Genomic DNA, 27,995 nt, shown 5'->3' on the forward strand with positions numbered 1-27,995 from the left:
AAAATGGGCGAAAGTAAGCATTTTTGACGCCTATTTTCAAAAAAGATCACCTTTCAAATTAATATTATAATCTATGAAAATTATTTTCAGTTGAATAATATTTTAAGTACACGGATAAAATAAAATAAAAAAGTTGGACGTCTTCCTCAACTTGATTCAACCGCTTTACTGGAAGACTTCAACTTAATTTGACTTTTTTATTGACATGTTCTTATTAGATAAAATTACTAACTTACGTAAAAAACATTTTGTTCATTTATTTATTTATTAACGGCCGTAGCCAATTCGTACAAATTGTAAAACTTAGTTTAAAGATAAAATAAAACGTATATTTCATAAGTACCTATATATACGCGAAATACAAATTTAAAAAAAATTCTTCTCTCTATAGATCTTGCGATCTGTTCGGACAGGATATCAATCTTCGTCATGTGATGCAAACGTCCAAATTTCTCTCAATCTCTTTGGTGTTCGTCCTGGTGGTCGACGACCCTTTTGAGTCTCGTGCATCACGATCTTGGAAATCCTCGCTAGGTCCATCCTCTCATCGTGGTCTCTCCAGAAAAGCCTTCTTTGCCTTCTCCATCTCTCAATGTTCTTTATATTACTTATAGGTTCTGCAAATCTCTTCGTTGGGTATCACATTTCAAAATGCATTGGTTAATTAGATGGAATTAATACATCCGAGTGATGAACGAAAAAAGACCTGAAAATAATAAATATTGAATGTAAAATGGATAAGAACATAATAATTGAATGGTACTGGATGAAGAATGTCAAAAAAGGAAGTTTTGAGATAAAACTTTTTTAAGTTTTCAAACCTCTTGCACAGTTAAATAAATTTATAAATATAAAGGAATCTGCTTAATTTAAATAGCCCATACTATTTAATATTATCCAAAGTGGTTTTCATTAATACTGAATTTTCGTTTTTTTCCAGTATTTAACTAACACCCATCTTTTATCTCCAACAACATAATAGAAAGTAGAAACATATATATCATGAAAGAATATCAAACTAAAAATTACAAAAATTACGTAAACGTCAATTTTAATCAATCATTATTAGTTTGAAACACATAAAAAATGACATCCGTCATTTGTATCCTGTACCATTTAATTTTAGTTTATGTAAGAATTTTACAATATTATCCAGAATTTTTAAAACAGAAATGTGGAGATTTCGACACATATGTGCGCTGGGAATCGAACAACAATATTTTGAGTTTGTCTAAATATTTGTTAGTAGAGATATTCCCTTCTTTAAAATGTCGTCCATCTCTCTTGTAATATGCCTTGTACTGTACATTTACCTGTAAATGACTAATTTTATTATAAAGACTACAAGGCTTTGAATGTAAAATTTTATTTCAATGATAATTCTAGTAGTCGTCATGATACCCTTCTAGATAAACTACAACATACAGGAGTTAAGGGACAAGCTCTCAAAATATTTAAAAACTATCTACAAGGAAGAAAACAGTTTACTAAAATTGAAGAACACAAAAGTGAAATAACAACAATGCAATTCGGAGTACCTCAGGGATCAATATTAGGACCATTGTTTTATATAATATACATTAACGACATAATACACAGTGACATAATGGGAAAAAAAACAATGTATGCGGACGACTTAGGAATTTTATATGAAAACAAAAATGACATTGAAACTACTAAAACCATCAACAATGACGTGCAAAAACTATTAGAATGGACAAACAAAAACTTCTTAACACTAAATGCCAAGAAATGCAATATAATACATTTCGAAACAAAAAAGAAGAACCATAACATGAACATAAAAATAAACAACGAAACTCTTAAAGAACTAGAACATGTGACTTACCTAGGACTCACAATGGACAGACAATTAAAATGGACAAAACGCATAGACGGACTCACTAAAGTAATGGCATCAGTACATAGCCTCTTCTACAAAATTAAAGATTTTATACCAAGAAAGATAAAAATTATGATGTACGAAGCCTATGTCAAAAGTGAATTGAGTTACATGATCGCCTTCTGGGGAACTGGTAACAAGACAGACATAACAAGAATACAAAGACAACAAAATAAAATCCTTAAACTAACATACAACCTACCCTACCTGACCTCTACGACTGAACTGTACAAAAAAACACACCAGTTTGACATAAACTACTTGACTAAAATTGAGATCTTAAAAATTGTGCACAAAATAACACTGGCAAGCATACAAGACGACGACATAATATTAGCAAAAAATTCTTACATACACAAATATAACACCAGACAGCAACAACACTATCATATTGAAAAAGCAAAGACAAACACAGGACAGTCAAAAATACTACAAAATGGACTTAAACACTACAACGACTTACCTTACTACTTGAAAACTTTTACTGGAGACAAATTTAAAATCAATCTGAAAAAGCAAATGATGACTGAACTAACTAGACTAGACGAGACATAAAATGACTAGACAATATAAAATTTCTAATGTAACCCTAACGGGTTTTTGAAAATTGTAATAAAATAAAAAAATAAAAAATAACATGATGTTTTAATTATCTTTAGATGCCGTTTGGGGTGGAGAGGAGACTTCTGTGACCAGTGCCAACCATACCCTGGCTGTAAACACGGTTACTGTAACGGATCATCATGGCAGTGCATCTGTGATACAAACTGGGGAGGTATACTCTGTGATCAAGGTAAGATGTTCATTTTATTTAACAATCAACAGTGTTATCTAGAAAAACACATCTTGTCTACAAATGTTAAATATTGTTTTTGTGAAATTTGTTGGTGAAATTCTTTTTGGATAAGACCTACTTACTTATTAAAACTTACTCGGAAAGTTATATTCGACCAACTTACGTTGTATAAACTATCGAAAAATACAATAGGAATCCCTGATCTCCTTGAGAAACTGTTATATCGTGTGCCATCTAGACAGACAAGATAAAGAAGAATAAAGAATTAGAATGTTGTTTATGATACTGTTCTGATATTCTCGTATTGTTTCCACGTTTACTACATTGTTTTTCTCTAATTTATGTATAAATTTTAACGATATTATCTATTTGTCAAGGAACGTGTAAAATGTATGTTATTTATTTTATTTACTGAGTTTTATAGTTTTAAATAGTTCTTTGTCAAAAAACATTTCTTTTGAAAAAGTATGTTTTATGTACTGAATTATTTATTACATATACGAGTATGTATGTGTATATTTATTATATTAAAAAATAAATTCTTTGTTAAAAAATAAACGTATTCCTCGGCACGGGATTTCCAAGTGAGGAATACATTATAATCAAATCATGTATATTGATTATCAATTAAATACTTTTAAAAGAAAAAAATGCTGTCCGATATTGATTCTTCTTGCTGTTCCAGAATAAATAAATAATCAACCTTTGCATACTGTACTCTCATATTCTCGTTTTTTCAACGCCTTTTAGACAAAACCCACTCAATATTTTTTTACAGAAGTGTTAAACCTGGCTTAACTATTTTCTCAAATTTGTTTCAACCCAAACATTGTCTCGTAATCCGGTCCATAGACATTTGATATTCTCAATAACTCCCACACAGAGACGGCTTAGTAAATAATATTCATAGTGAATTATTATGAAACACCCGTATGTGTGTGTGTGTGTGTACTTCATTAATCAAAATATCGTTTGACTAATTCAAAATGATTACTCTCCGAGTCTTTGTTAATTTTAATGTCCGGACAATTAAAAAAATCTCGTTATGTACATATTTTAAATATTAAATGTACCATAGCGACACCTATAGCGTAAGTATACCCTAGAGCATGTACATGGTATGACCATGGAATTGGTTTCAATATATCATCATCATTCCCTTTCCGCACCTAATGGTGCTTAGTGCACCACATTGGTACACCAATCGCAGTGGATCTTGATCATTTTTGTTACATGACGGTCAGATGATCAGTCTTACGCTACAGGTATTAGTCCAGGGACTATGAGTTATTCAAATGTGCAAACATCTTTTTTCAATAAATATTTCATATAAATCACCTTGGGAATCGCACCCGAGACCTCTTGCATGGTAGTCAAACGCGCTGACCATTACACCACGAGGCCGACTATAGTATATAATATATTGTGTCGTTGTTTGTTTTGTTTGTATTACTACGTTCTTCTTCCTTTTAAGAAATGAGAAAAAAGTTATTGTACTGACCATGTGTATTTGATTGATCAAAAATTGACAATACTGCTGTGAGGATTTCAATGAAAGCTTTTAAAGTTTCTATGTTATGTTATTTTCGCGGTTTGATTATAAAAAAATACAACGTTTTTGTTTAATTAGTTTTAAAAAATTGATCGTTAAAATGTGAAACTGAAGTAAGACTTTAGTCTTTAAAGACAGTTTCGAGAAATTGGTGGGTGCTTTCATTGTATGTAATATGCGATTTTATCACTCATTCATTTCAATGTACCGAAAAGGACAACTCGGCAAACCTACCAATACTGTGGCAATAATACTTCGACGTCATATGGTAAAAATGCAGTCATTAATAGACTTCACACTCTAGGCAATAGGAACCAAGATGTTGGTGACTCATTGCACGCGAAGTTTAGTACATATAGGAGAAGCTAGTAGGTACATAATAGTAATTCAAAAATATTTAAACTAATATATATATTTGCAACTAATATATAAAAGGCACTAAGTGCCATTTATTTCAATAAAATAAAAAATATAATAATTATATGATACTTTCATTTGTCATCCTTATGGTCGGCCTCGTGGTGTAGTGGTCAGCGTGTTTGCTTACCGTGCAAGAGGTCTTGGGTCCGATTCTCACTATGTTGACATGAAATATTTATTTAATAAGATGAATACTAGAATTTTTCGTAGTCCCTGGACTGGCGCCTGAAATCAATTTTAAATAAATATTTCATGCCAACAATGTCGGAAATCGAACCCTAGACCTCTTGCATGGTAACGCGCTGACCACTACACGACGAGGCCGACAGTATGTACATTGCGAGCTAGCAACGCGTTCTCTACTCCTTAGAGAGCGTTTAGAATCGTACTACTACTAAATTTCGATACCAGCATCTCGAGTCTCGATAATGAAAATGTCTCGAGACAGGTGCGAGTGGCTTAATTTTAGTGGTTCTAATATTATCGGCAATCTCTGCACAAACATGGACGATGGTCGCTGTAATTTATTAATTGCCTCAATTAAGGTAGACGCAGGGAAACAGTGTTTTGTTCCGCACAAATCACAACTCATAATTACAACCGCCATGTTAATTAGTTGGCCGTCTTAATGATTAATTCGTGACAACGTTATTGGTCACGTTTCCAGCAACTTCGGGAAGCTTTCGGTCTCAAACCGCCATTATGTACTCCATATCCTATGGCCGATGCCCTTAATTGAAACAAAACGACAAAGATGGAATAATTTCCTTGTGAATTTTATTAATTATTTACGTATTATTCATATAAATTACGAAACAAAGGCGCTGTTAACCCGTCAAATTTAATGTAAACTAACCTCTATAATTTATTCACTCGAGCTTACAACAATAAATGTACTTAGAAAAAATAGCAAGAAAAAATTTCTGTAAGCATTTTGTACAAATTTTACTGCCGTCTGTATTCTTTTTGTTTCTTTGCAAATCAAGTTATAAATCATACACACATTGTAAATTTAAACATTGTGGGAGTATTCGCAAATAGTAAAATATACTAGTTCGACTATAAAAAAATATATGTAGATTGGTATGCTTTACCATACCAAAATATCTGCTTCAAAATAATTATTGTGTTGTTTTTTTTTTTTCATTTTAACAGGCCAGGAAGTCCAATCACAAGTACAGAAAAGCCAGGCTTGAGAAAATCTCATTTGTTTTTTAAATCTCGTCGGGAATCAAACTTGGAACCGTCCGTGTGCAAGGCAAGATTCTTATCCATTACAACATCGGGGCCTCCAAAGCTGTTTGGTATCTATCCTTAGGGTGCACATCAACAAAAAAATTGTAGAATAATTTGTTAGTTACAAATACATAATCAGTATTTTTTAACCCTTTCACCCCGGGTTTTCATTCAAATATTCACGATTTTTTTTGAAAGATTTATTTATTCTCTTACCTGCTGAAATTCAAAAGCGATGAGTTTATTTTTTAATTACTGGAACCCCTAAGCATGTCCATTTTTTATAAACGTCGGTAATTAGCAATACACAGAAAAGTTTATATAAAACACACAAAATACGTTTTTCAACTTTGACAGCTGGCTGGTTTGGCTCAGCTGGCTTGTTTTGGCTGGTTTGTTTGTTTTCGAGCGAATTCCTGTAGTCTGAAAATGAATTCATTTTGAATTATTAAAGATTTAAAAAAGCATTATAAGTACAAAAAAACTAATATTTCCTTTAGTACACACATAATAACAAATACTTGTTATAATAACAGGAATTAATTCAGGTCTAAAAGAGTTAAACATTTTCGCTTTACATGTTCCACTAAAAGAATCTATTTATCCCAATACAAGATTTAAAAAAAAAATCAAGTTATTTTTCAGTTCTTTAGTCTTTATTTCTTTTTTTCAAAAACATTTTGTTCAATTTTACGAAAAATTTGTATTTTATTATTATTTATATTTAATTATTTACTTATTTATTTCGCTGTTTTAAAATTTACGGAGGTTTTTGTTTTAGGTCCCAACTAGCTAGGAATTTCGTGTGTTTAGGCAGGACCTTTTTTAATGTGTTTTTTTGACGATTTTGAGATGTTCAAACATAGGCGGAATGGTGAATGTTACACAGTGTGTAAAGTGGCCTCTTAAACCAGCCAACCACAGGTTACAAGCTCTGTAGATGCCTAGACTTCTATATTACCTCTTCTAAAATGTTCTCGTCTCTGTTGTAATTTGTTAATATAAAAGAACAACAAAAACTCATTTATAATTCTAGCAAGTCAGAAAATTAATTTAAAAACAATGAATTGTACATGTTGTAAACAAAAAAAATTGTAAATAAAATACAATTTGTTACATTATAATTATTGTTATTTATTCTGATCTTTCTGAACGACTGAATTCAACAATTTTATTTTTGTACTGATTCCAACTATCACGAATGTAACAAGGCAGATGCGTCAGTTGGATTATTGTATTGATAATCATAGTAATACAAAGTGTAAATTCATCTCACGAACGATTGCTCCCGGGTTTAAATATTGTCAGAATAAAATGTTAATCCTCTTTACCTTATTTGAGAGAGGAGTGAACGCTTTGGGTGACTTGTACGAATGTATTCAATATACATCAAATATGTTTTGAATGATCCAATCAGAATTATCGAAAGGTTTCATTGAACCGAAATACATCTGTATATAAAACATTCTGCATCCTAATAGAACTATTATCTTATCTAAAACATTTCCCATTACCTATATATATTATTAACGTGGTTTTAAATCACTTCCATATTCCCTTCTCAAAAATGTTTCCCTCTGTTGCAACAAATAAAGATCTAAATAGCTCCTTAGGGAGGAAATCCAGCCTGTCTGCAAACTTTTATAAATATTCAAAACATTATTAAATTAACTTACTCTTTACAACTCCTTGGTGCGAAGTAGACTCGAGAGTGGCTCGATGATTTGGGGGCCACATGAACTGAAGTACTCTCTTATGATAGAGAAAATCTAAAAGAAGTTTCTGAGATATCTCTACATGAGAGAGTGCGGGTATTATCCTTGGCTCTACCCGACCGAGTTTCTCCAGGGTATGCTTGGCTACAACCGTTTAGAGACTAGAAGGAATGTGTATTTGACTACACATTTTTATCGATTGTTGCGCGGTATGATCGATAATTCTGAAATTATGATGAGCATTGGTTTGTATGTTCCTGATAATTACCTAAGACAGCGTCAGCATAGATTGTTTCATATTCCGATATTCAGGACCAACCTGCCCATGGTTATGCCTGTTGGAAGGGCTACCGCTATGCTAAACAACATCGCTCTGGATATTAATCAGTTCCATGTATCCGAAGGGGTTTTCCGGAGCAGGATTCTTCGACTACTTTGACATGAGTCTCTTTCGTGTATTTATTTTTCTTTTTTATAATATGTACGTATTCAATATATTTTTGTAATGTATATGTTATATTTAAAATAAATAAATTGAAATTGAAATTGAAATAATACTGGTATAAGAATAATTATAAACATTGGGAAATTGTTTTCAGGCGTTGCCTTGTAGGTAAATTGGTTCAGCAGGATGAATCTCATGCACGCAATAAAAGTTTCAGCTCCTTTACTTTACAATAGTCAACAGATGGAAGAGTTGAGGAAATGTGGATGTTTAAACACGGCTAGAATGGTGTATTCAGTTTCAGTGCTGCAGAGCAGCGTTTATTTTATAATTAAAAAATACATATAAGAATTTGTTACCTACTAAGTCTAAAGACTTTTCTGTGGGACACATTAAAAAAAAAATTATGACAGGTTTATATTACTTTTATTTTATTTATATTTTACAGATTTATTTATAAACAGGCACTATAAAGTATCTAGAAGATATTTCTTCAGTTCTTTTTTTTTCATTTGAAGATTTTTCATGTTAATGATGGTTTGTGGGAGATCATTGAACAATCTTGGAACAACGCAATTTAATGTGCGCTCTCCGAAGTAATTTACACAATGTGTAAAGTGGTCACTTAAACCAGCTAATTACAATTACACTTAATATCGATAAAACGAAATATCTGAAATTTTGTATTAATAATAATTCTCTTCCAAGCAATACGCTTAATCTAGGAATTTACTGTGATATCTCCCTTCTTAAAAATGTTGTCTTTCTCTGTTGCAACAAATTCAAATGTTTTTAAATCACTTTATACAAAACAGGGAGCCGATATCCAACACTATCTTCATCGGTACGTTTCGAGACGGTATATGGTCAAAGCACCAGTAAATGACCATTGGTTAATAAAGCACAATATAATAAGAAATGCTACATGTTTCTAGTCAAAAAACTTTTAGCACTTGAAACTATGACAAAAGCAGTAGGCGGACACATCTTTTGGTATGAAACAAATCTATGAGTTTTGAACTGTGAGTTGTCAAAAGGTAATAGTGCGTCTTCACGTTATTGTTCTGAGATTGATAGTGTTTTTATAAGGGAAGGTGTGGTAAGTGTGCGGCGGCCTCCGTGGTGTAGTGGTCAAGATGCTTGACACGCACGGAAGGTTCCGGGTTCGATTCCCGGTGAGAACACAAAAATTAAAATTTGATTTTTCTCAAGCCTGGTTGTTCTGTAATGTAATTCACCACTGTAATTGGGCCTCCTGGCCTGTTGTGGTGCAAAAAAATGAAATGAAAAAAAAAAAGTGTTTTATTTGATGCTATTTCTTATGCAATGCTTTGAATATATCCATATTCTAATGTGTTAGGGTGTTTTATAATGTTATAATGTAACTAAATCTGAATATTATTTTTACTGGGGTAGTAGTGGTCATTCACTGGTGATTCTGCTTTTTTTTTAGAGTAATATTAGTTTTAATTGTAATACTCGTATTTCAATAAAAAAGTAAAATTACTTAGAAAAGTCGATGTGTTTTTTATTGTTTTCTTTTATTTTGTAAATAATAAAATTTATACCTCTAATGTGGATTTCACTATAAGCTGAACCTTAAACGGTCATTCTTTGGTGCTTTGACCCTACTTAACTTTTCTACTATTTACCTCGAAATTACGAAGCCGGCTTTATATGTTTTTAGGAATTATTTTTCAGTGGTAACATTTCTTTCAATGTGTTGTCATTGCACCTTACGGCGCATGCGCATTAAAAAATAACTTATTTAAATTTGGAAAGCTGAATATAACATTTTTATGGCTTGCAATTATTTCAAAAAGTCTTGACTATGGTGCGGTAAAATAGCATCGGCTGTCAGTTCATTGAAAGAGTTCCTCTCGTAAATAAATTCCTTGGGGATAATTATTAATATTTATATTCCCCTAGTCATTTGGGAACATCCTAGCATTGTTCACTCCTCACTTGCGGTAATTCTCGCTTTAACCAAACTGTCCAAGAGTATAATAACTGAACCAAAGCAAATACATCAAGAGCATAAGCAATATGAATCACTATTGCTGCATTGCTTTTTTTCCATGCAAAAGAAAGAGAGATTGTATTTTTATCATACTCACAACCCTTGTACAATATTTTTTCACTGCCCTAATAACCAGATGTTACTAAATTCACTAAAATGTTGTATGCATTATGGTACCTACCCAATATAAAATATTATGTTTTTTTATTAAAATGAAAATCGATTTCTAACAACACAAACACCTTTTCTGTTTCTTTATTAATCATCTTACAAAATATTTTTTTCAAAGTTCAGCATTGAACATAGAACATAGATTTAATGGGATTATTAGATTGTGTTCAATTATCACATGAAATAATTAGGTTAATTTCTCGCAATTGCTCTAGATATTTTTTCGCGAGTATTTTTTATTTATAACTTCAGATATTTTAACGATTTCCATTTTATAATATAAATGTTTTATTTATTTCTAACTCACATGTTGAGCATTTATGAATGATCACTGGTATTGTTATGGTTAGTTTGTTTATGATTTATAATATAAAACTAGTATTAACTTCTATAACATCTAATTTCATATCAAAATTTATCGAGAATATATTTTTTCAATTATTAATGAAATTTCTTTTTCATGTTCAACTTGTACTCTTTTACTGTCCCAAAAATATAGTGTGTATGTGTAAATTGGATTAATTCAGTGTTTAGTTGCAAATTTCGCTGTATTTTTTATTTTTTAAATATTTTGACCGATTTATAAACTCGCAGAAATAGATTATTTTGTCAAGTACGTAATACTTTATACATTAACCTTTTTAATATCTCCTCCGATCAAAATGCATTACCATTAACAAACGTTTCAATTGTGTACCTCAGCTCTGTGACAATGGTAAAAAGTACTCCATCTCATGGATTATTTATGGGTCTCAGGAGTTACTGAACAATGGAATAGTTAGACCACTAAACCAAATTTGCAAACAGTAGGAAATCTATTCATATCATAGAGAATCCACCCTCTAAAGTGTAATGTTCCGTGTCAATGTTTTTCTAGTGTCGCTACTGTTTTTCAAACTTTCGTTGCATCATAATAAGTATTTATGTAAGCATTAATCCTTCGATTGAAATTTATTGCAACAGCCAGAGAAAACATTTTTAAGAAGGGAATATGAAAGTATACGTATTTACTGACCTATCATAGGCTGATTTTTTTATATTTTTTATTTATTTATTAATATTTTTTTACATACCAATGAAATACATATTAATAGTAAAAATAGTAAACAAAAAATCTCACAAAGGCATGGCCTGTTCGTGGGTATACAAGATTTAAATGTCTACTTTACGCACTGTGCAACATTCACCATTCTGTCACCATGTTTGAACATCGACATTTCTTCAACTCTTGCATCTGTTGACTTTTGTAAAGTAAAAGAGTTGAAACCTTTATTGATGAAGGTGAGATTCATCTGGCTTAATTATTTCACCTACCTGAACACTTTTCAGTTTTTATTCTTATTTTCATACCAGTGGGATAATTCAACAATATGTTGAGTTTTCTCTATTCCCCTCTCATTTTTTTTGTTCCTCTGTTAAAATTTATTTCAATATTGAATTATCCCTGGGGAGTAAAATCTACTAAAAATATTTTTGATGAATATTTCAAATTTATTTAATTCATAAACAATCCATTATTTTGTCCATTTCAATAAACACGAAACAATGAGTTATTTTAAAACTCTTTTATTCTGTATTTTAATGTTGGAATTACACGAGGAACAAATATTCAAAAAGTGATTTGCTGTTGAAAAAATCTTTCGCTTCATTTTCCGATATCTTTATTTCTGTGACAATTCACTTTCAGAGTATTTTCTCCTCACATACCAACCCCTTCAACCAAAAAGTCGCATTCAGATTTTTCAATTTTTTTTACGAAATCTTTGCCAGTTTATTTTTTTAAAACACACAACGCCTAGAACTTGTTTATTAAATTCATAAAAGACCGTTCTAATGATAATGATGATTTTGTATTCAAAAGACCTACAAAAGTTTGGAAATGTTTGTGTTCATAAACTATTTGATGACACTTGTCCTATAAGTGAATATAGGGCAGGGGCAGGGTGCTTACTCTTAACAATGTGGCATAAATTACACAAGGGTGCGAGTAGGCACACCCCTGTTCCTAGTTCTCAACAACTATAGTCGAACCGACAAGGGTGACACCCCTGTCTTCATTGACACTGTCAGTTTGATCAATTTGTGGATTATGTTTTTAATTCGGACAGAAGTTAAGTGATAAAAAAAACTTATTTTCTCAGTAATTTAACGATACATTTAAATATCGTATTTGCATTTTTTAACTTTATTTCCACCGTACAGTTTAAAGTAAATAAATGTACAAGTTCTCATGACAAAATCGCAGCTTCATTTCCATTATCAGTATTTACTCAAAATCCTTAACTTAGCCAACACTTTAAATATTTGTTTTTCCCCGTGCAACCATCGAAAAAACTACGAATATAATAATCTCCCTGTTCTTTCTTTATGAGTCAATGGCATTATTCTTAAATTTCATTTTTAACGTTTAAACGTAATTTTTGGTAAATAATTCTTATTTAAGTTGTTCATTTGAATTATTTTTTCTCTGTATTATATTTTAGTTCTTAAAATTACTCATATCTGTTTTTTATGACAATACTTTTAATTTTTATTATGTTTAAAGTACCAATAATATTTCTTTGGTAAATATATTTTATAAAGCTTTTTTCTCAACTTTGTATTTAATGAATCCAAAATCGACATATGGTCTATTGAAGCTTTGAATAATTAAGATTATTATTTGGGTTGATCAAGGAAACCTATAAAAAGTTGATTAAATTAATCCAAAGTTCTTTTCTGTACACAGGAAAACATTTTTAGGCAATTTGATGTATAGACTTAACTAAACGTATATGCAATTTGTCCACTTATAAATTTTTCGTCTATTATAAACAAATTTTATATTTTAGGTACCTTCTTCATGTTGTTAATAATATTTTTAGATGTATTAGTTAATATCTGTGTCTTGGATCTAAAAGAGCTAATGTCGGATTTTATTTTTTTTCCAAACATTTCAAAGAGGGTTGATGTCAATCAAAAAATATTTATTTATTTATTTACATAAATAAGTTAATTGTACATTATTTGAGACATAAGTCCCAACTCCGTTGGACTAAAAGTCCTGTGTTGAGATGGGACGAGCAATTAAATGACACAGACACATGAGTATATCACCGCAAATATAGGATGAGAGACACAAAAAATAATTTTGAAAAAACATATATGGCATATCAATATAGTAAACAGTAAACTCAAACATTCGGAAATACATATTTAACCATTTAAATACATAGACCTATACGATAGTGTATTTTTATTGATAATAGTTTCGAACAGTTTTTTATAACAACACAAAATACCTGTAAAATTACTCTCCTGTAATGGTTTGATTTACGACATTCGCTTTTATGACTTTTTACCCAAGCCACAGATATTTTGTCATGGATGAAAATATTACTGTACATAGATTTTTCTTATTCTTTTACAATTAAATAAATGACATTCATTTGTATTTTTTGAGTTTTTAGTTCTTAATTTCTTAATATTTTACATTCGATTAAAATCAGAAGATAGCCATTTTATAAATACTTGTTTATTTGCGGTTCCTCTTACCTCGTATTGTGATACACACAACCACAAAACGTGTCTACTCTCATATATACATAAAATACCACTATAGAATCTGGCCGAAATAAAGTCGTAACTCGAGTGGCATCGCTGATTGCTAAAAAATAATAAATGTATCGATTCTCTGGGAGGTCTTTTGTATTTCTCCAAGGGCGTACATCTGTCGGCTCCCGAAAGGGATGCTGCCTATCTATGTAGTACCTACTGAGCTCTGTATAAAAGAGTATTTTATTAAGGGGAGAGTCAGCGGAGTATTAAACGTGCAGTTTTACAGAATACATTACCTCTTTCACCAAATGAACAAAAAAACACTGCCAGGAATACCACAAGTTTTAAAAATTAAGTTTAAAATTATATTTAGTATTCTTTTTATATGGATTTTAATTAAAACACTATATATTTTGTTGTTTCATTTACAATTTTAGAAATATTTATTGAGTGAAAGTACAAATAACACCATAATGTTATTTAATCATAACTCCCTATTATTGTACTTTACATAATAAGAAATAAAATATCTTTAAAATATGTACCTGTGTCCAGGCATATCAAAAATACAGTTTCAGTGTTTCCGACTCGATGACTGCTCTTAGCTAAGAATCCTAGATTATGAAATCGAGTAAAGATAAATCCGTCTCGTTGTGAATTGGTTTTCGCGATCGCTTTCCATTATTGAGGTCGTGGGTTCGATTCCTGGGAGGGTGGACAAAAAACATTGATTTTAAAGCTGTTCAAACTGCAATCAATAATATTAAAAAATAAATAAAATAAAAATATAATTTATTGTTTTGGGAATGGCACCTGAAGCGTAAGACATATCACATAACCATCATGTATAAGATGATCGAAATACCCTGCGTTTGGTTAACCAATGCATCATTCCCCTATGCACCACTGGGAAAAGTAAATGATGATGATGAAAAATAACTATTAAATTGTTTTGCATTATTTTGTTTTATTTTCGAGGTAAACATTTTTTTAAAAATTAATTAAAGTATTCATTTTTGATAAAATGTAACGCAATGGTCAAAGCTCAAATTACCTGTGATATGAAATTGTATTTTTAATTCGATTCTATTCAGATGTTTTACTGACTTCTCCAGCTGCGTCCGATTCTTAAGTACTGTACAATAAACTGATATTTTTGTCGGTTTTATGCGTAACAACGCTGGCTGTGAATCTGATGACTCCCCCCTTAAACGTGTGTATTATAATGGCACCATAATGTATAATACCACTTGCACAAATGTTGCAAAAAACACTCGGCTCTGCATATATCAATGTTTTGTTCCTCCGATATTCGAACCACACTCGAACGTAATTCATACGAGATTCTGGCGGTTTTTACTGTCGCTGTTTGTCAATCTTAATCATATCGTTTCATTATAATTACCCCTATTACAAAATGATTTTTTTTTTATTTAAATTTTTTTATTAATAAAAAGTCTTTATTTAATAAAACACACACATTATTACAATATTTATACATTATAAAAAGAAAACAATGTATCAAAACATATTTTGTCCCGATAAACTATTAAATAATAGTTTGTCATCGGGTGCTCAGACATTAGTTTTAATTAGGAATCATATAAAAGTGTACAGACATAATACTGTATATATATAAAATAATGAAGATTTATTATTTTGTTTTTGATGCTTTAAAAAAATAAAAATACTATTAAGAAGATAGAAAAGAAAAAACTCAACAAAACCAGATAAAATGGTCTAAAATATGTTTTTTTAAAGTAGGAAAACAGAAAAAAATAATACAACTAAAATTAAAGAAAATCCATTTACTTGAATATATATAAATAGTGTGTGCTCATAAATGTAATCAAAACAAAATAAAACAAAGTAAATCGAAAATTTCTATTTATATCTACAGAAAAAAAATAATTTTAAAAAAAGTAAAATTAATATCTAAAAAAATTAAATAAAATAAGAAAGAAATAAAATAAAAGGTTAACCTAAGAAAATAACAAAAATGTATTCAATGAAAGATAAAAATACTGAGCTCAAGAATGTTTAAAAAAAGTAATAAATCAGTATAGGAACGTTTTGTTTACAGTGTCTACTAACCACTTTCTTTATAAAAACATAATTTTATTTTTATTATGACATGTTTTCAAGTCAAGTGGCAACATATTAAATATTTTTGGAACAATATAATCCAACGTACGTTGTCCATGTTTATATTTTAATTTTTGTGCTACTAGGCCATCAACAGATGTAAATCTTGTTCGATAGCTGTGTTCTAATTTATTTTTATACATCTAGGTAACATCTGTTGGATAATAATTTTGGTCCTTAAAATACCCTTAACTGGTAAAATATTTCATTATCACACATGAATGGAGATTTTGAATTATTATCAGATTATATTATTATACCTAATTGACATTGCCTACCGTTTTTCAGATTTATGATAACTGATAGTGTATATATAAAAATCAGCTTTTTTTATAAATATTCGTAAAAGTTTTATGTAACTAAAATGTAATTACTTTTAGACCGGCAAATTACCCCATTTCAAATTTAGACTAAACTTAGGTATCTGGGGGATCTCTATAAAGACTAAGTATTGAACAAAAATTTGTGGTAATAATTTAAAGTAATAAGTTGAACATGAAAGTGGCCGAAGCCAAATTTTTTTTTTTTTGATTTTGAAAAGAAATACAAGCATTTTAAATCACATGCATTTTTGTGACATTTTCTTATATTTATACGTAAAAATTTGCTTTCGGTAATACTGAAATACTTTAGTTGAAACCCTTTTTTTATAGAATTGTATTATCTTTTTTAAAAAAAGAAGATAACTTCGGTTGTAATATTTCATTTATAACAATATCTTATTTACAAACCATTAGACCTACCTTTATCGTTTTCGGCCACATTCATGTTCAACTTATTATCTTCAAATTATGACAACATATTTTTGTTCAATACTTAGTCTTTATTTAGATGCCAGATACCTAAGTTTAGTCTAAATTTGAAATGGCGTAATCTGCCGGTCTAAAAGTAATTATATTTTAGTTACATAAAACTTATAAGTATATTTTTTAACAGAAAAACCTTTAAAGGGTATTGTTTTTATCTAATTTATGTTTTTATATTTTTTTATTATAGCATGATTTTAAAAAAACATTCGTTTTAAAATGGAAAAATCGTATGATTTCCTAATTTTGCGTTCATTTTACCAGACTACAGCCTTAACTAAAGTAATAAAATTTAACACAAATTAAAATAATGACTATCGGAAAAAACTACCAAAAACCTGAGAGTGCCTATTTATTAGAAAAGAGATACTTAAATTATCCTTGATCGGTTTAGAAGTTATATATCCAATAGATTACAAAAAGTAAAAATTGGCAATGAACTAAGTGATGCTGCAGAGTTAGACTATGGTGTTCCCCAAGGAAGTACATTGGGACCGCTACTGTTCTTGGAATATATTGACGGACTTTGTAGGAGTGAATCTCTTGGAAAAATAATATCTTTCGCTGATGATACAGTATTAATATATAGTGCCCCAAATTGGGCAGAGGTTCATGACAAAGCTAACAAAGATATGATGAGGGTAAACAATTGGTTGAACGACAATTTGCTTACTCTCAATGCAGAAAAAACAAAGTTTATCTGTTTCAGCCCATCTTCGGTGGGACAACCAAACTCCGGGTATGAACTAAAATTACATCATTGCATAAATAATGTAAATTGTAAATGTACACTATTGGAAAATGTCACTAGTGTAAAATATTTGGGTTTAAAAATAGATAAATTTATGAGATGGAACCTACAAACTGAAGAAATTTCTAATAAAATAAAACGTTTGATTCATTTTTTCATACCTTTAAGAAATATACTAAGGATTAAAGAACTAAAACAATTGTATTATGGATTGGTAAATTCAATACTGACGTATGGTCTGATTGGCTGGGGAAGCTGCACTAAAACGACTATGGCTTCAGCAGCTATAGCTCAAAAATCAGTGTTAAGAGTTATATTAAAAAAACCATACCGATACCCGAGTGATTCGCTCTTCAAAGAATTTCAAGTGCTGGATATTCGTCAACAGTATATATTGAGGTCAGTAGCGGTCACACATCTCAACAGGGAAAAATACGCAAGGGTTTGTCATGTTCATAATACTAGACACTCCAATAAGGATCTGATTCTACAGAGAGGAGTCAATACTTTTTTAGCTCAAAGGCAGCAATATTATATAGGCCCGAGGGTATATAACCGTATCACAGCAAAAATAAAAAATATGTATGCTTACTGTTACTACTGAATTAATTTGTTGTATAAATAATTACTTGTATATTGCTGTAATAAATATGTAAAATAATATAAAAAAAAAAAATAAAGTTCAATACTCATAGTCTATAAAATCAATTTCGACTCTTTGAACGAACAAATCCAAGGGACCACAATAGCGACGTGCTTACCACAATAAATAATCAAATAACAAATTTAAATAATAGTGCTTAGCCAAAAATATTTGATAATTAAGAACATCATTCATTCCAATACCACTTACCTACCTACCCTGGTATTTTTTCTAAGAAATGGCAACCTCGACAATAACAAACAACAAAAAAAGAAAAATAAACACTGAACACGTAATGTGCAGGTGTGCATTTAAGATTCATACTTGTTTTTTGTGAAGTAAAATATTTCATGTTATTTTATTTTAGGTCTTGACGAAGAAACAGACATGTTTTGAAACCGGTCGGAATATCAAATACATTTATTGATTTTTCACAAAGAAAATACTTGATATATTATTTCACATGGAAAATCATAAAGTTATTAATTCAATCACCAATTTTCAAAATTACGTCGTATTTTTCTAGTATTTATTATTTTTGTAACAAATTGAGTTTCGTCACGTTGCTGTTTTTATTATTTTTTTTAGTATAAACCACCTTCTGTTCTTTCCATATTAGTTCATAGTAACGTTTCAATAATACAGGTACTCTTTAGATATATTTTTAGTAAATTCTTACTTCAATTTCCTTAATTAATTTGTTTATTCTATATTCCATTGATGGGAATTTCACTCTGAGACCATTTCCTGTTCGTCTTGAAAACTTGAAGTAAAGCAGGGTTCGGATCTCTGAACCGTGAGTCCACTACCACTGGACCACAATTCGTTTTGCATATTATTACATTGTACATACGTAGTACTCTTCCACTCGTATTGTAAAATAGGCTAAAATATGAATACACGGGTAACTTTTTTACGCAGTGATAAAAAAAAAATCTACGTATAATTTTTTAAATATTTTTTTTCCATACAGACACCATTTTTTTAATCAAACCCAGGACCTCAAGTATGGTAGGCGAATGCACCAACCACTAAAAAAGAGGCGGACTTATCCTCACTCGCTTTCTTGTCCTTAATATAAAATACTTGTCCAGAGTTCTGGTTCTATTTCACTCACAAAACTGTATTCTTCAGCCCTCCGGCACAAAGCACAGGATTTTTATTTAAAAAATATAATCAGTGAAAATATTTCATTATACTAATAAAATTAAACATTTTTATATTCTCGTTATTTACCCATATATTTCAATTTTCAGACCATTTCCTAAAAGTAGTAAATAATGAAATGAAATGAGGAAAAATGTAAATATTCTATACTTCTATGCAACGTATTTTTGTGGTGTGAACAATTTTATTTATGAATATTATTCGCTAAATAACCGTTTTTTAAATGCTTCATTACCTGAACGAATCATGTACGCAAGTTTTTATTATTAAATCAAAATAGGTTGCTTTAATGTCAGTAGCGGCTCCTAGGCCAAATCCGTTCCATTTGTAATGAGCTCTATCCTTGGTGGAAATATCAATTAATCAAGCTATTATTAGTCCAAAACGCCCGTCAGTATTAACAATATTTTTCTTATTGTTTCCTTTGACGTTTGGTCGAAATATGATCCAATTACGGGGCGAAGACGACCGTGAGCGCACCTTAAAAAGCGAAAGGATTTGTCCATCTGTTAGTGTGTCAGGCGAACAGAAAACACTGCTCAGTTGTTATGGCTTTCGCTGTCAGACACACCTCTACTGACTTCACCTGGACACGGAATGGACAGTCATCTGTTACTTGCACAAATACCATCAATGTATTGGTATTGTACACTCTGTCCTAAATTAATATAGACAAGATGCTTATTCTTGGTTTTGATATTTTATAAATATTATTTACATTTCCCAAACAATAACTATTATAAATCCATTTTCTTAGGCAAAGTATGCTGTGAGTTGCAATGTTTCAGGCGAATTATTGCAAGCGGACAAAAGCAACCTCTTGCTAGAGCATATAGGACATGCTCGGATGCACATGGGCTTGTTCCCTTTGGATCTGGAGGTCTTGCGACGATCCGAAAATTTCCCCTTAAAAAGCAAGCGTTCTTCTGTTATTGGTGGCGTCCGTCTTCTCCCAACTGAAGAACTGTCTCAATCGAAAAAAATAATAATTAAATCCTCTTCTTGGTGCTTGGCAATCGCGATGGGAATCTTCCCTTCAGGGAGGGTTACCTTTATTTTTTTTCCTTCAATCTGTCAACCCTTAAAATCTTCTTCGGTTATCCCCGATCTAACTACGCAGTTTTTATCAGGTCATGGTAAATTTAATCAAAAATGATTTGTTTTTAATATTGTTGATTCCCCTTCGTGCTGCTGCGGATATCCTAATCTGTCTTCACATCCAAACAAACACATCCTGTGGTATTGTCCCCTTCTTCATCTCTATGTTTATCGAATGGAGCTTCCCGCTACTATCCGCGGCCCTGTTGTAGGTCCTGTCAGATATGCAGATCTAGTGGCTTCTTAAAAGAAATTTCAAGGCTTTTAAAAAGTTTTGTAATTATTTCGGCGAATTGATCATGTCCAAAAAATTTAATCTCAGTCAGCGATGAATTCAATTCCCTTTTTTCTTAATCCAATGAAGTGCATATTATGTACTTCTGGATTACTTTCTTTCAGCACAAAGATGCTAAGGCTACCAGATTACAGAGAGCTCCTTTGGGCAGCTTTTCTTGTTCGGAAAAAGCAAATTTCCGTGTATGTGGGCACCGCCAAGAAGACTTATGTCCTCAGATGCAGTGTGCGATATGTAGTGGGTGGGATAATCACAATACGTTAAGAGAAAATACGGTGTATAGATATTTCAACAAGCTTTAACTGTCATTTTCGTGCAGATACCTCCCGTAAATTGAGCGAAAAAGACAACTGCGCGTCGAACTGATGAAGCCCAACTAAAATCAAAAAAATCTAGGTTTTATTTGTCCCGTTTTCCGCACTCCAAAAATGAACCGATAATGATTTTTTTTAGGAGTAAAAGAATGAAATTTAATGTGATGGCACCTAAATGTGTTGCAACAGAGAGGGAAAACATTTTTGAGATGGAAATATTGAAGTCTAGGCATTTGCAGGGCTTATGACCTGTCATTGGCTAGTGGCCTCTTTACACACTGTGTAACACACACCATTCTGTCGTTTAAATAACCCTGTACGCATTACATATCTGCTTACGGGTACTTAAAAAAAATGACTATAAAGCAATTTCTATATTTTTCTATCAAAAAAAAATATTTTTTTTAGCAATGGTATATTTTTGTATCCAATCAAATGACCATTACTGTATATTATAACAGAACAGTAATCAAATCAATCTTAAGGTACTGACTCGTACTAGAATGAAATGTAAAGTTTCGGAGTCAATGAAGAAAATTTAAACTACATAAATTCGATGTTCTATGCAAAGACGTTAAGTCAAAAAAAAAAAATTATGTAAATATAACTTAATTAAGCAGATAGTTATTTTGGCTAGGCGAATGCATTAGATGGTTATTATTTTAATGAAAATTAATTGATTTGATTGGTAAATTCATAGTGATTATTTGTAGTATCTATTCAAAGTTTTGGTAAATCATTAAATTAAGAAAAAACAAAAAAAAACTTTTTACTAAAAAATGCAATATTTTAGTTTTTATTGTTTACCCAAATATTTCAATATTCAGACCATTGAAAAAATAACTTGCGCTAAAAGAATGGTAATCAAGTTATAGTACAGTGGAATTTGAATCTTGGACATTTGATCCGTGAGTCCACAACACTACTAAGATACCACAACCCTTTCAAAACTAGAAAGCTAGGCAAATAATAAATTAATTGGCAGCCTCCGTGGTGTAGTGGTCAAAACGCTTGACTCACAGATGGAAGGTTCCGGGTTCGATTCTCGGTAAGGTGATTTTTCTCAAGCCTGGGTGTTCTGTCATGTAATTCACCACTGTAATTGGGACAGAAATTAATAACGTACAGAAATTGCTTTTCACATAACGGATAATTTACAATACTACTGGGTCTAATTAGACCCATCTCCGTTAAAGCTGGTTCCTCATTATATTTCAATTTTCCTAGACCGGGAACGCAAAACGGATGATGATCTAGATACGCTCCAGCTGGGGTCCCAATGCAGTACCCTATGCACCTCTGAGTGCAGAATGGGAAATGATGACGGTATTTTTGTGAATAATGTTTCAATAAATGTATACCCAAATGATACCGTTTTCTAAACTTCATCATTAGGGGAAAAAGGCAACACTTTGACTGAATGGGTTTTCCCACTATGCCGACCAACATTACGTACATGTTGGAATATATGTACTTAAAATAATAACTATCATCTTGTTAAAATGGCGAGCTTGCTTGCTTCACCTATAAACTATAAGCTGTAAACATGGAGTGAACACTAACAGTGGTCTGCCTAACCTATGATGAAATTCTAAACTCAATTGTCCATAATGTTATTTGATTTATTTACACCAAGACACTATCATCATATTGCCAATTTGTTATTTTACACTCAGTATGCAAGATAAAATATTTTTTAAGCGAAAAATTTCTATTCAAATAGATATAAAAACATATTTACTATATTTTTGTTTATTTTCATCTTAGTTTTTTATTCTTATTTGAAACCTTTTTTTAACATTTATTAATTTTTTTCAATATCAAAGTCACAAAATTTTGTTGTGCGGATCAATTTAATTAAAAATAGTAAATATCCTCAATAATTGTAGGTGTTTCTTCTTTATTATTCTGAATTTATTTACTAAGCAATAATTCCGCCTAGTACAAACTTAAAATGAAATGCGTATGAGCATATTATGTGAATTTTGTTGTACCGACCTGTATTTAATTTATCTCGGTTACCGTAATGCATTTAACGAGTTAAAGAATTTACAGTTTGTTTTTATTTTTTATCACACGTTGGTGCATACATGTAATCAATAAAACTTGACATCAGACATCAATCAGAAGCTAAATTAACGATCTATATAAACTAATTTCGATAGTTAAACTCACACTTACGACCGACGCCGACGTTGCGAAACTATTAGTGTGTGCCGCACCTCGAGCGCATGATTTAAGGCACTTATCTGCTTGCTTGATGGACGTCAGCAGGTAGACCTGCAATATTTTCATTGCATTTTTACTTAAATTCATTTGTAAAAATACATTTTCGAGTATACGTGTACTCGTAACAAAATTTTATGCGAACATACGTTTTTTTTATACCCCTCCGAACAGACGGTTAGTTCATTCATTAACTTATTAAGGCTTTTTTGGCTATGCCCGTGTCAAGCCACAATAAATAACAATAAAAATACATGGTAAAATTAGTTAGATCAAATTATAATGACATAGCATAACAATATAGAAAATGAAGGTAAATGTAATAAATAATAAAATTCCAAAGAATACAATGCAAAAATGATAATCAGAAATAATTTTTAAAATATAAATTATACAAATTAACAATCACACATAATCAAATATACAAAATAATGGTATCATTAAAATCAAAAAAATAATATTTAATTATAGTAGTATTAAAAAAAAAACTAAATAAAAGTATCATTGAAATCAACAGAAAAATAATATATATATAAAAACATAATTGAAATGATAATTTAGATATGTTTTCTAGAAACTCACTCAATACTATAGTAAGAAATATAAGAAATAGGAGCAATAAATCATATGCCAAATAATAGTACGTACTAAATTAAATTATACAAAAATACATAATGAAAAAAACATAAAATTATCAAGATGTATAAAAAGCAAATAAAAGTAAAAGTATGGAAAGAAAGCAGATTCGTAAATTTTTGCTAATCTCGAACTTTAAAATCTCAAGAACTAATTTAAACATTAGAGTACATCACATTTTATATCAAAATTTATCAAGAACTAGTTATAATAATATCGATTTAAAAGTACTTTAAGGCTTTATTTTTCTCTGAATTCTTCAGGTGTCTCATTGTAAAGTTTTACACCCTTATACAGCGACTTTAATGTTAGTTTTTTATCTTATCCGTAATCTTATTTCTTTCACCTCTCGTTTAATGTGGGTATATATTATTGTTGGTTAAGTTAATTATACTGTAAGAAAGACATATGGATATCTATTAAGGCTGTTATACAAGTATAACCAAAACAGAGTTTAACCTGAACGACAATTCTTAAAAATAATTCCATTTTTGTCTGATATAAATCCGTTGATTATACAAACGTCCTACAAGCGTTTTTTTAAAAATTTAAATGCCAAATTTTACTTCTGACATCCATGGGTGTCGGCTCGTATGACGCAAATTAATATTCTAAGAGAAGTAGTATCGTAACTTAATTTGGGTTATAGTGTCTCATCCATTACTTATACATTTCACTGCCACAAAACGAGTTGCCTATTTGATCAAAATGCAATAATTGTAATACTAAAACTGTCATTAAAGTGGATATAAAAATAATATATGCATTGATTTGTGTAAGTGCAAATGTACTTTGTCGAAATTTAAGCAACATGGCTTTAATAATCACTTTAAACGTAAGAACAATAATAATAAATGTTCCAATTTACAAACTCCGAGAGAAAGGTACCTACTGATTTATTTTTAATGTCAGTTAAATTAATATAAAGTATATTAGCCATTTCTGTAGTGGAAGTAATTTGGTGATAATATGCCTGTAATACGTACTAATTTAATTTTAATGTTTCGTTTTATTTCGTTACATTTCTGACACATACATTTTTCATTACACGCTGTTTTTTTAAAACTTTTTCGTGTCAAGAATGTTGCAAATTATTTCGATTGGGTCATGAAACTCGAAGGTATGTTATGATAAACAAGTACCTATCAAAATGTCTTCAAAAGAGCTTTTAACAAAAGAAAATAATAATTATTAAGTTAGTGTTTTTGACAAAATAAAATATCTCCATCTTAAGGCTGAGCTATGTTAGATGGAGACTAACCAAACCAAATACCTTGGATATTTATTTTAAAATCCACTTATTTTATATTAATTATTTGCCAATCAATATGTTTATTTGTGCAATTAATTTATAAATAAATCAAATAAAGTAAATATACATAATATACGATATATATCCCTACCCTATTTATTTGCTTAAATCACTGCAATTGGAATAACAAGTTGTTGCGTTTTACTTACTGTTATTATTTTTAATATAAAAAAATATCTCTTCAGGTCTAGGGAAACAAAAAAATTCACTGAAAAGTTAATCCAAATAAAAATAACTTTTAATGATTTTTCTTGTAATACGGTAAAAATAAAAAAGCTTTTGTTTTTTGTAGGTAATATTTTCCATATAAGATGAATTTTTATCAGATTTTTAAAATATTTTAATATGATCTAAATTCGGTTTATTAGATTAACGTGTTTTGTTCAATTTTATCCGAATATATAATTTTTCCGATCAACCGTTATTTTTTTCTAGTCACACCATTTCGATTCGGTTTTTTAGTCTAGAGGATAGATTGACAGTTTGAGAGTCGACTGGGGGTTTTTTAAGTAATTTAACGCTTGAATTACTTTCGATACATTTCTAAGTAGTTTCTCAAACGTTCAAACTAATTCAATATACGGTTAATGTGATTACAGGCAGATCATTTGAAGTGGACACACCATTAGATTATTTCGAAGCTAGCCGTGATATTTTCCGTGAAATGTAATGTCATATCAAATTGGCTTCTTCTGAAAATAAACTTGAATTTCCCAATCAGGTGCACCTATTTTAAATGAAATAATTTTAATACTAACCGAATTGAATACCATGAAAATCTCCATTGCGGTTAAATAGGTAGGTACTTAGACAAGGGTATCATCATCATCATAATTTATCATAAACTTTATTTGCACTCGTTCGAGATTATATTATTTCATTGATAGTTTTGTGTACCACATGAAACAGAGAATTAACTAATTACCTACATATGCATTAGATTTAGTAAACACTGTTAAAATTACGAAATATCATCATATTCTTTACTAAATTATACCTTGATACGGAAGCTTGTGTACCTTTGAAACCGGTCGGTAGTAAAATAATTATTATGTGACTATATTTCTTGTATATTACATTATGAATAACCATAAAGTAAGTACTTTAAATGTTATAGATATATATCTGTACTAAGGTACACCACAAGGATAAACCACAAGAGACACATTGAAAGAAATGTTGAGGATACAAGATTTTGTGATTGTACTATTTCTAAAACATCATATTTTTTACCCAAATGAAATTATTCTTAACTATAAAGAACGTTTAATGTAAAATAATAATTATTTTGATGATAAAAGTACATATTAAAAATGCATATCTGAGACTACTGCTTTTTGCATTAAAACAAAGTGAACTTTTGCTTTTTCGTAGGACTTTTTCAGTGTACAATACAAAATTTAAAGATATAGATTACACAAACATCACTCTGCCAGATTTAAAATTTACACAGAAAATGCATTATGTAACTTGGTAGACATTATAATAATAAATATGTACATGTCCCTTCCCCTCCTTATCCTCTCTTCAAGCATCCTTGTCCTAATCCAGCCCAATTTACAATAACTTACTGTTTTTAAAAAAAATAAAAATAAATTCTTTGATTATTGAAAAATATTTACGAGAACATGAAAATAACATTTTTATATTATAAACTTATATGTATTTATTTATTATGTAATATATTTTCTTCACTAACTTTGTATACTTTGTGGAAATCTGTAATTAGTTCTGAGTTTATACACTATATCTGTTTGTTTACTATAAATATGTATGTAGAACTGTTGATTTCCCAAATAAAATAAAATAAATAAATAATAAACTTCAGATTTTTATTTCAACTTAAAAAAGCATTTTTGGGACGAAAGTAGACTTCGGTGTTTTATTCACGTATAAAGCAGCGTGTTGCGACAATTTCTGCTTTTTAACTACAAAACGGCAGAAAGTGGATTCCCGTGTTTCTATGGTCCTTCTTAGAGGAGATTCTGTTACATGCCGTTATATAACCATATTTTTTCATGATATAAATATGGTTATAAAACGGTATATAATAGAATTTCCACATTTCCAGAGTAAGTGAATACTTTATTACAGTATAAATATCAAATACAGTATTGATTATCCGCTGTACCGATTATATCAACAACTTATTTGAGTTGAAATTGAGAGTCTAAATTATTGTAGTTTACAACGCCAGCGTTTTGAACGATAGACCATCTTCATTCTTTATTCGTGGAAACGGTTACCTACGCACTACAAATAATTAATTATCAAAACGTACTTCATCGGTTCTCGGATAGGTTAGTCTGGCTATCATTATTAATTTTGACAAGTCCAAAGTTTACATTAATCACTTCATTATGCACTTACTCCGGTAACATTCAGTTTATTCATCAGGAAATCCATTATTTACGACACGTTTTGCCGCCATATTTTCCCGCGTTCGGATGCCCTCGGAATTCGTTTATGTCCCAGAAACACTCGGAGACATTTCACTAACTCATCTGGAAGAAAGAAATATGTAAAGCTGGGCAACGGAGCGTCAGTATTGCCACCCACGGAAAACGGAAGACACAAGGAGTCGGTTGGGAAGTTCGGCCGACTTTACACGAACGGGATTTCAACATTGCCTTTCCAAATGTTTACAGAAAAGTAGCCAGAAATTAAAATGCACGCAACGATTCATAGAAAGACAGATGCTCGGTATATGTCTAAGAGACAGAATAAGAAATGAAGAAATGAGGCGCCGAACCGGAGTCGTGAATATCATGGATCGAGCAGCAAAATTGAAATGGCAGCAGGCAGGC

The 27,995-nt window shown here is 30.5% G+C and overlaps 1 protein-coding gene and 1 long non-coding RNA gene across 2 annotated transcripts in view; one reads left to right on the forward strand and one right to left on the reverse strand.

The window, feature by feature from the left end:
* Ser (protein serrate) overlaps nucleotides 1–27,995 on the forward strand; it is a 428,305-nt gene that overhangs the window by 320,030 nt on the left and 80,280 nt on the right. Inside the window, exon 6 of the mRNA XM_088234339.1 lies at nucleotides 2,563–2,696. Within this exon, the coding sequence (XP_088090465.1) occupies nucleotides 2,563–2,696 (134 nt within the window). The remainder of the gene's footprint in view (nucleotides 1–2,562; nucleotides 2,697–27,995) is intronic.
* Nucleotides 488–27,684, reverse strand: LOC148276382 (uncharacterized). The gene is made up of 2 exons (XR_015823750.1): nucleotides 27,559–27,684; nucleotides 488–706 (listed from the first exon to the last, which is right to left on the reverse strand). It is a non-coding gene; the product is annotated as an uncharacterized LOC148276382 (long non-coding RNA).

This window comes from Micrasema longulum, unplaced genomic scaffold (assembly GCF_059751315.1).
Source record: "Micrasema longulum isolate JH-2025_06_02 unplaced genomic scaffold, ASM5975131v1 h1tg001230l, whole genome shotgun sequence".
NCBI classification, from domain to species: domain Eukaryota; kingdom Metazoa; phylum Arthropoda; class Insecta; order Trichoptera; family Brachycentridae; genus Micrasema; species Micrasema longulum.